Source organism: Montipora capricornis, chromosome 4 (genome assembly GCF_036669925.1).
Source record: "Montipora capricornis isolate CH-2021 chromosome 4, ASM3666992v2, whole genome shotgun sequence".
NCBI lineage: Eukaryota > Metazoa > Cnidaria > Anthozoa > Scleractinia > Acroporidae > Montipora > Montipora capricornis.
This window is the reverse complement of record NC_090886.1, coordinates 12,747,615-12,757,614: the sequence shown is the minus strand read 5'-3', so window position 1 is coordinate 12,757,614 and position 10,000 is coordinate 12,747,615. Positions and strand designations below refer to the sequence as shown.

The 10,000-nt window shown below is 37.8% G+C and overlaps 2 protein-coding genes across 2 annotated transcripts in view; one reads left to right on the top strand and one right to left on the bottom strand.

Annotated features, from left to right (window-relative positions):
- The window catches only part of LOC138045555 (vacuolar protein sorting-associated protein 53 homolog), a 53,814-nt gene extending 50,357 nt beyond the window's left edge, over positions 1–3,457 (bottom strand). Inside the window, exons 1-2 of the mRNA XM_068892101.1 lie at positions 3,222–3,457; positions 2,021–2,101 (exon numbers count right to left, since the gene is read on the bottom strand). Of these exons, the coding sequence (XP_068748202.1) occupies positions 2,021–2,101; positions 3,222–3,332 (192 nt within the window). The 5' untranslated portion in view covers positions 3,333–3,457. The remainder of the gene's footprint in view (positions 1–2,020; positions 2,102–3,221) is intronic.
- The window catches only part of LOC138045556 (zinc finger protein 429-like), a 20,642-nt gene continuing 14,009 nt past the window's right edge, over positions 3,368–10,000 (top strand). The window contains exon 1 of the mRNA XM_068892102.1: positions 3,368–3,504. The gene's annotated coding sequence lies outside the window, so the exon portion shown is untranslated. The remainder of the gene's footprint in view (positions 3,505–10,000) is intronic.

Below are 10,000 nucleotides of genomic sequence, written 5' to 3'. Positions count from 1 at the left end.
AATCACTTCCCTTTTTCCTTCAGATTTCAAAAGCGTGTTTGCTTGATAAGTGACTGCCAAAATCTTGAGCTTCAAATTTTATCCAAAGGCTGTTTTCTTTGAGTGCAAGTTTAGGATTTCATGGCCTGCCATTATTCACGTTCAAGACTGACCGATTAGACCTCAGAGAGTTGTATCGAGGATAAGATGATGTCAAAGACTCACTTGCTTAAAATTGCAGCGTGTAAACGCAGCTCATTATACATGCAAAACACGAGTTTAAAAGTCTGATTTATTGCATTTTAAACTAGTGAGTGTTTGACCTCATCTTATCCTTGATCCAGCTGTCTCTCAAGATTTGCAAGTTAGTAAAGGAGGACCATTAATAATTTCCCTAATTAGTAAGAATAATAATAATATCTGACCTGCTAATCGCCCTTTCTCGTAGTCGGAGACTGAATTACTAAGGGCGCAGCCCAACAAGGTCGGACCGAAGGAGCTTTGCTGCCGGCTATGCGCTCGGCCCCTGAACACAACCCATGTATGACCTCAGAGCACAGCACCACAGCCTGATGGAATAGGCCGGGAGTCGATTTTGATGAGGGAGGAAAACCGGAGTACCCGGAGAAAAACCCTCTGAGTCAGATTGAGATCGACTGAAACTCAGCCCACATACGATCCGAGCCAGAGTTGAACCCGGGTCGCAGAGGTGGGAGGCACGGTTGATGACCACTAAACCACCCAATCAAAATAAACAGGTGTCTTCGGTCACTTAGTGTTCGGTCACTTAGAGTTCAGTTGACATATAGTTTTCAAATACAAAGAAAAAGGAGAGTTGATTTTTCGTCATAGTAGCACTTTAAGTGCAACCCTCATAAAACAAAGACTTCACTTCACTTCACATAGGAATACAAGGAACGTTACTAAGTGTTCCCTAACCCCAACCATCAATAGATTAAAATTCAGTCCTAAACAAAAGGGATTATCTCAAGGTTCTAGGGAATAAACTCATACAAATCCTTATTATAAATATTTATTCCCCAGAGCCTCAAGACGATGCCTTTTCTTTAGGACTGAATTTTAATAAATTATATCAAAATTAATCTATTAAAGATAAACCGCTGGATTTATCTTCACCAGAAAAAAATGCTTATCTTTTCACTTAGTGTACTGCTGGCTGCCCTTGGTTGCACATCTTCTCTTAAGTAACCCACTGGCCGGTGACTGCAAAGAGTCAGCTATGTTTGCGTTTTGAATGCCACAATTGATTTCAAGAATGTGTTTACTTAATGTTTCTCATCTTATGAATTTCTTGCAAGTGTTCTCCCTTTCCTTGGCTAAGTTAGTAAGGTTTTATTATAATATTGCAATTCTGCTGTTCTCATTTGGTTGTAGAATGGTTTCTTCAAGAAAAATTCTAGTTATTATTCCTTCAGTAATTTAAAGAAAACGACAAAACTTTTGAGATTGCAAGACCTGTTTTGACAGAAACTTCTGTCATCTTCAGTTGATTAATGTACAAAGCGTTAAGTTGAATTTATAAGTAGGAAATTTCTGACTTGCCTGCTGATATCAAAATCCTTTGGAAACAATATTCCTTCAGTCTTAGTGTCAGATCATAACAAAATTGGGTGTGCATCTAATTAGGTCCATTTCTGGACACAAGTGTCAAGCTCTTACCCTTCACTTATAAATTAAATGATAATTATTATTATTATGTCCGGATATGCATGAAATGAGATGCCAGCCAATTTTGATAAGCAATTTAGAAAGTCATCACTTTCCCATCTACTTTACTTGCAAAATTAAACCCATTCTGATTTTCGAGTGAAAAAATGTCATTAAGCATCTTCAAGCTCCGTTCATTACGATAAACTGTGACCAAAGAGCAATCCTAAAACTAGTGCTAACCTTATCATTATACATGTACTAAATAATTTATGCTTAATTAAACTTATTGAGTACTTGTCTGATGTGAATTATTACTAAGTTACATTACAAACAGAATATTAATATTCATTTTATGATAATAACAATAAACCTGCTCGGTAGGAAAAACAGTATTAATGTAGTCCACAGGATTGAAGTCCTTGCTGTCCAAAGGGTCATCACTTTTGAAAACCTGATAATAATAGTATTTACAACAATTAATTTTATCACGAAAGTTAAATTTATCTAAGGGTTTCAGATATAGAATAAACTGTAACCACATTAAATTCTAAGACCATATCTCTCTTAAACACAGCAACTGTCAATATACCTACTAAATATTTAGAGCTACTGGGGACATACATCCTTTTGCAGCAGCTGTGTAGATCTGTGACATTTCAAGGTAGAAGCATAATAGCAGGTTTTAGGTAACATGCAAGAATGTCAACAGGATCTACAATGGCATACCAATGAAAGCTGATACTCAAAATATCAATGATAATTATCATTACAGCACGTGATTAGGTGATTAGGCGGCATGGTACATTCACTAGTGACAGTCCTTTTGAGGATTTGTCTGTCTGTAGACCCCATAAGCCCCTGGCTTTGGCTTCTTATTTCTGTACTGTACTTGTTTTTCAAGAAACATTAAACATTAACACATTTTGCATTGTACTCTGTGGTTGTCACCTATCAGTCAGATATGGACTGGCAATGGGACAATCAGACAATATTGATTTCACATCAGTCTAGTATGAAGAATAATAAATGAAAGTCACAAAGTTAGGGTTTCAACAATCGTGCTAGTATTTTCATCAGGGGTCATTTGAGGTTGAAACAGCAGAAAAAGGAGCATGGGTGGAACAAATTAAGGCATTGATCGGTGAATTGTCGCAGATTTACAGTGACAACTTTTTAATTATCCCATTGAATTACAAGTTAAGACATGGCGGAAAATGGGGACTTGGCTAACTGAATATGAGGCGTTGGCGAGCTAACTGTTAGACGTTGCTCAACTAACTCGACTTGTAATGCGATAGGATATGAATGATACAATAGAATGCAAATCTTAATCATGAAAAAAATAACACAAACTGGTGGGAAAAATAAAAGGAAGACAAATCAGGTAATCCGAAACGAAAAATGGCACAAACATCCACGTGGTTTTGTTTGAATCACCCAAGCTTTGCCACATTCCAGATTGTCAAAACAATAGCCAGGGTGATCTGTATCATTGAATATTTAACCCTCAATTTGACAATCAAAATCAGACACGTTCACGCCCAAACATAGCGCACGCAACTCATCCATACCTGTGATATAGCCTCTTCCACTTCAGGCGAGTAAAATATCGGCTTGGAGAGAGTTTCTTCCAGAAAATCGTCTCCAGTTTCAGCCGATTGTTGTCCACCATCGGCCGCCATCTTGAAAAGTTACTCAGCCGCTGAACATCACGGTCATTGACAGGCCCGTATTTCGTGCGAGGTTACTAAGTCATCCTTGTATTCCTTTTTCACGAGTAAACCAGAAGCTATTGTCTCCAAACCAATTTACGCCATCAAGATTTACGCACTTCTTGAGCAAGTAATGAAGAAGGTAAGTCTACGGTCTGTTGCCTTTTCGATCTGTCGATGTCTTACATGGATCCCTTGGGCACTAGCCATTGTTGCGTTACTTTGTTATAAATCCAGATTTCCGAGCGGAGTTTAAATATTATTTGACGATCGCCGACATGTCCATGTCTGAATTTCCAAATTAGCTCACTAAAACCCATCTTGCTGCATGTGTTTCCTTTGGCTGTTTCCTACATCAGGGAACACCTTTCATTCCAATGACAAGCTACGAGAGGAGTATTTTTCTTTTATTCGTTCTCCAAAACTATTTACCCTTTGAGCAGTGAGTGATGTCTGAAAATCCGTCTGGGCTTATTATGAAATCCAGACAAAACCGTCTGGATATTGATTATTAGGATAACGTTTTTAAAAAATGAAAAACATCCTAGGAAGGATTAGAGTGCTAGAATAAACGCTTCCTGGATCTCAAAGTTCTTTTTTAGACTCCATTTAGACAATTTAACGGCCATTGCGAATTGATCCTAACAGATGCCTCTCACCATAGGTGTAAGCTTAAATACCTTCAATGGAAATCCCCTTTAGGTTGGCAGGAAAAAGACGTCGGCAAATTGGGAGCTTGGCCTTCAAGTTCAATTCAAATAAAAGTGTAATTCTATACTGGGAGGAGAGCAAATTAAATTGAGGTGTCCACATATCTATGAAGTATGCAAGATAATTTAAGTTAATAACATCTGCACCAATAGCAGGTTATTTGTAAAGACATAATTTCCATTGCAAAACCAAACTGTTAAAATGAATAAAGCACATATATGGATGCTGCTTGTCACAATTTTCTGGATCAGTGTATTTAAAAAAGAGGACACATATTCAAGGCTTTTTGAACCGTTCTAAACAGAGTACGGTGTAAACCTAATCTAGAAACTATCATTAAACATCATTGGGATATTTCCATGAAAGTAAGAATGTCAGGTTGCTACAGGGAGGTAATTATTAGATTTTTTTTTTAATCATCAAGAGAGATTCATTCACAAGAAGGACCAAGGCCAGAGGCTTGAATGGCAAAAATATCTCTGTAGTTTTAGATTGTACTTGTTTTATTTTAATTCATCTCTCTAATTATGTACTGCTACGTTTAATCACTTTGTTGCTGCTCTTAACAGATTACAAGATCTGCAAATTATTCTTCCTTTTTGCTCGTTGAATATTTTTAAATTAATGCACACAGTCAACAATCAAACAATTTGATTGTGTTATACCCACATGCACATTGTCTACTTTGAAATAAAAAAAATATATAATTGCTTTTCTTTGAGATAAGATAATACAATGTAATTATAATAATAATAATAATAACAACAACAACAGTAATATTATTATTATTAAATTATTATTATTATTATTATCTTATTTCAAACAAGAACATTTTTTACAAACATGACATTTGCATATGAAGGCCGATGTCTACCTCTGCTTTGTAGTAATATTATTATAATTATTATAAAAGAATCTAATTGTTCAAAACTCTCAATGATGTATGTGTAATTATGCCTTCTTTTGCTTTTAATTTCCTGGGGATAACCATTTTGGATTTTATGACATATTTCCTAACAAGAGGCAACATGTTTTGGAATGAAACAAGTTCATTTTGGAAACAATGAATTGATTCTGTTGTGACATTTGCATAAGTCAAAGTGCTCCTTTAGAGGCGTGGAACCCATGATTTCTGATTACATGTACTAGCAGGAGCAAGGCCGTTAAAGGGAAGGTTCGTGTAACAGATGTCCTGCGTAGTGCTATAACTAAAACATCTAACATAATGTAAAAAGGAAATCTTTTTTGCAAGGTTTTAATATTTCTCTTTGTTTCTTGCATGCAAGCATGTCTTGGTGGAATTTTTTTTAAGTTTACATTTTCTTATCCTTTTGGCATCATTGACCATTGTGTTTTTAGTTCATTCATAGTGAACTATGGTACAAAGCAATAATATTATATATATTATTAATAGATAGGTAAGGTACATTGTAGACTTGAACTTGGTAAAAAAATAGTTTTATTTTAGCACTACTCTGAGTTACAGAGAAATCATCAGGCAGCTGCCAGAAAGAAGGAATACGTGGTGTTTTACAGTGATTTTGAAAAAAGTAGTAGCGATTTGTTAGGATGCATTGCAACAGTTAATCAAGACAACCAATTTTACAGTAAACTGCTAAAAATGAATCTTACAGGCAAAAGTGATTATGCTATTTAGAAGGAATTTCTTTGCATTTCTGTAACTCAATGCAAGTTCATTTCTCTTGTTCAGGGTTCCCGTATTCGGTCTACAAATAATGTGGTACTTTTCCCACAGACACAGATTACTGTCCTTTGCTGCATTTGAATACAATCTCGCATGCCTAACAATCTGCCATTTAATTTTATAGTCAACTTACATGTAGCATGACTTTTTATATTATTACAATCTCACCTACAGAAAAACTCCTCCACAAACCAAACACCGCAATAATAGGCCTAGAAACATCACCTGGTTCAATCTTTGCGTGCAACCAAAACGTCAAAACCAACATTGGAAAGTGCTTCCTCACCTTGATAGACGATTACTTTCCTAAATCAAATCCTCTGCACAAAATTTTCAACCAGAACACTCTCAAACTTTGCTGTTGCATGAGCAATGTACTGTACATGTAAAAGTCATTATCTCTGACCACAATAAAGCCTTCATTAGCAAGTCATCAAGCTAACCCTTTCAAACTATAGATCAATACTTGCAATTGCTGTAAGAAAAGGTCCTGCCCTGTGGACCGGAAATGCAACAAGCAGAATATTATCTATCAGGCAGAAGTCACAACATCGCACTTAAAGCAAACCTACATTCGTCTTTGTGACACATTATTCAAATTGTATTACAGAAACCACACATGTTCCTTTAGAGATGAACTCTTCAAACATTCCACTGAGCTGAGTAAATATGTATGGAGTTTGAAAGACAAGAAAGTTGTCTATCAAATTAAATGGTGGATTGTTAGGCTTGCGAGATTGTATTCAAATGTAGCAAAGAAGTGTAATTTGTGTCTGTGGGAAATGAACTTGTGTTGTGTTGCAGACATGCAAAGAAATTCCTTCTAAATAGTGTGTGTAGTCACTTATCTGTGAACATGAAGTCTGTGCACTGTAATTGGTGAAACTTTTCAGAGGAGGGAGCAGCGGCTGCTGCAAGGAGTGACCCAGTTCTGGTATGCACAGCTCACTTAATAGTATTGGCAGCAGAGCTCTCTGCTGTCAAAAGGAGCAATTTGCAGCATTAAACACAGCGTCTTACTTTTTGTACACTATTTACACGAGAGACAGCTGCCATAGCCGTGGCAACCGAGGATTCAACACTGCTGGCATTTGTTGCCAGATGGAGTGAGGGACCAGGATCGTGGAACCTCCTTACTGGTGGGAAAGGGACAACGAACTTGAGGGTAATCACCATCACAATGCTCACAAACATGACTGGATTAGTATTAACCAAACAACCAGCAAGATGAACCCTCGTTCTAAGAATGGTAGTAGTTAACGCTTCAGCGGAACAGATTGTGATGAGGATGTTGGTGTAGAAGTGGTACAAGGAGATGGCTGAGTTTACAGGGTTTCGGGTGTAAATCCAAGTTCATTCTCAACCAATCAGCAAGGCCTGAAGCTGCAGGATCCTTCTTAAAATTAAATGCAATGTCATGGTTCAGCCAGGCAGGTTCAGGAAATTGGCGGGCTGTCTGCAAGACAATCACTGAAAGTTGGCTTGGCAAAAATACCGACGACAGCAGCATTACCGAAATTTTAAATACGCTCAAGACCTATTCATTCGTGCACGTCCCAAGGGAAAGTGGCAAAGGCGGTGGTGTCGGTGTGTTTTACTCAAAACAACTTAGCATCACAATGAATTCAGACAATGTTTTCAAATCATTCGAGCACATCAACCTAAATGTTGTGTCAGGCAAACTCAACACGCGCCTTATCGTTATCTACAGGCCCCCGCCATCGAAGAAAAATAAACTAACAACATGTATGTTCTTTACTGAATTCCACGATTTATTGGAACTAATGTCGCAGCACGAACAGCCACTACTCATTGCCGGTGACTTCAATTTTCATCTTGATGACACCACAAACTGTGATACCATAAAATTCATGGACATACTTGACTCTGCTAATTTATCTCAACATGTACTGGGTTCTACTCACCGGAAAGGCCATACATTAGATCTAATTATAACACAACACAACAGCAACCTGGTCACAGATGTACGCATACTCAATGACGTCTTTTCTGACCATCAAGTAGTGACATGTAAACTGAACTGTCCACAACCACCGCTCTCTAAAATACCCCTCACGTTCAGATCTACCAAGCAACTTAACGGCGATGTATTTATAGCCGCCCTGAAAGAGTCATTAGCTAATCAAGATCTCTCAGTTAAAACGGACATCGACGAAATGGTTGATATCTATAATTCGACTTTAAAGGACATCTACGACAAGCTTGCTCCGGTTCAAACTAGAGTGGTAAACCATCGTCCATGGGCCCCTTGGTACAACGAAGACCTACGTGAAGGCAAGAGAGAGAAACGTAGAGCTAAGCGGAAATTCAGAAAGACGAAACTTACAGTTAACAAACAGATGTACATCGAGGATGTGAACGCTACAACAGATTTCTAGAGAATTGCAAAACATCATATTACAAAAATAAGATCGAAGGTGCAGATCGTAACAGATTATTCTGCCTTGTTAACAGCCTGTTCAAGACCAGCAAAAACATACTACCAACACATAACTCCCGAGAAGTTCTCGCCGATGAATTTAATACGTACTTCATCAACAAGATCCGAGGTATACGCAATGAAATCAAAAAGCTACATCCGGCTAGTCAAACGAAAGATACCATGTCTGCAATCTTGCCATTAACTCAACTCAGTGAGTTCAACTTACCTGACAACAATGCAACTGAGAAAGTCATCAGGTCTATGCCATCGAAAACATGTTCTCTGGACCCTATACCGACTCATGTGGTTAAGAACCATCTTAATTTACTACTACCTGCTATACAATCTATAATAATATCATCTCTGTCTAGCGACACATTCCCGTCTCAGCTGAAGATCTCGCAGGTCAAACCAAAGCTCAAAAAGAATGATCTGGACAAAAATTTATACTCAAACTATCGACCTATAGCTAATATAGCCTTCGTAAGCAAAGTGATTGAAAAAATCGTTGCAAGCCAAGTACATGGCTACCTACGAGATGCTAAGCTGTTCCCTACACTACAATCAGCTTACCGTCAGTACCACTCCACTGAAACGGCTATGATTAAAGTCACTAATGATATCTTAAGAGCTATTGATGACTACTCTGATGTGATACTTGTTTTACTCGATCTCTCGGCGGCGTTTGACACTCTTGATCATCAAATTCTGCTGTCTCGTCTGAAGTCCTATTTTGGTTTTACTGGAAGTGTACTACAGTGGTTTCGATCGTATCTTACTAATCGCTCTCAAAAAGTTGTCATCAGTGAAGTTGCATCTTCCTTGAGACAACTGGAATTTGGTGTGCCGCAGGGGTCGATACTCGGGCCACTTCTGTTTGTATTGTATATGGCCCCTTTACAAGATGTCATCTCTAGACATGGCTTGGATTGTATGTTTTATGCCGACGATACACAACTATACATAGCCGTCAACCCAAAAAAGCCGTCATCAGAACTGGATAGACTTAGCAGCTGTGTAGAAGATATCATCAAATGGAATACAGACAACTTTCTTCTATGTCACCCAACAAAGACTGAAGTAATGCATCTTACTTCATGCTTTATCAAAAATCATAGTCCTCCTCTCCAGTTCCTGATATCTGGCGATACTACCATAAAACCATCTGAACAAGTACGAGACCTCGGAGTGATTCTAGATAAACATATGAACATGACACTCCATATCAATGACACTTGTAAGAAAATTTTGCTGTCTATAAAATCCATTGGTCGTATAAGAAAGTATGTCTCTCAAGAAAGTTTAAAGAAACTGGTCCATGCACTAGTGTTATCTCGCTTAGACTACTCTAACAGTCTGCTATATGGAGCTACCCGTTCTGACTTGGACAAATTACAGAGAACAATGAACTCTGCTGCACGACTGATTACAGGAATTAAGAAATATGAACATATATCTGATGCACTACGTAATCTACACTGGTTACCCATCGAGTGTAGAATTAAATTTAAGATTTTGTTAATGGTATACAAGTCCTTGAATGGTCTGGCACCGGATTACTTATCTGCACTTATAGATGTTCGTCGACCTACCCGCTCTCTTCGATCGTCTGACAAGTTACTGCTTAATGTTCCAAAGATAAATACAGTTACTTATGGCCAACGTGCCTTCTCCTACGTAGCCGCAACACTCTGGAACTCTATACCGGACAATATTAGAAACTCTGTAACAGTTGAAATATTTAAAACCAGACTCAAAACATTTCTTTTTAAAGAAGCA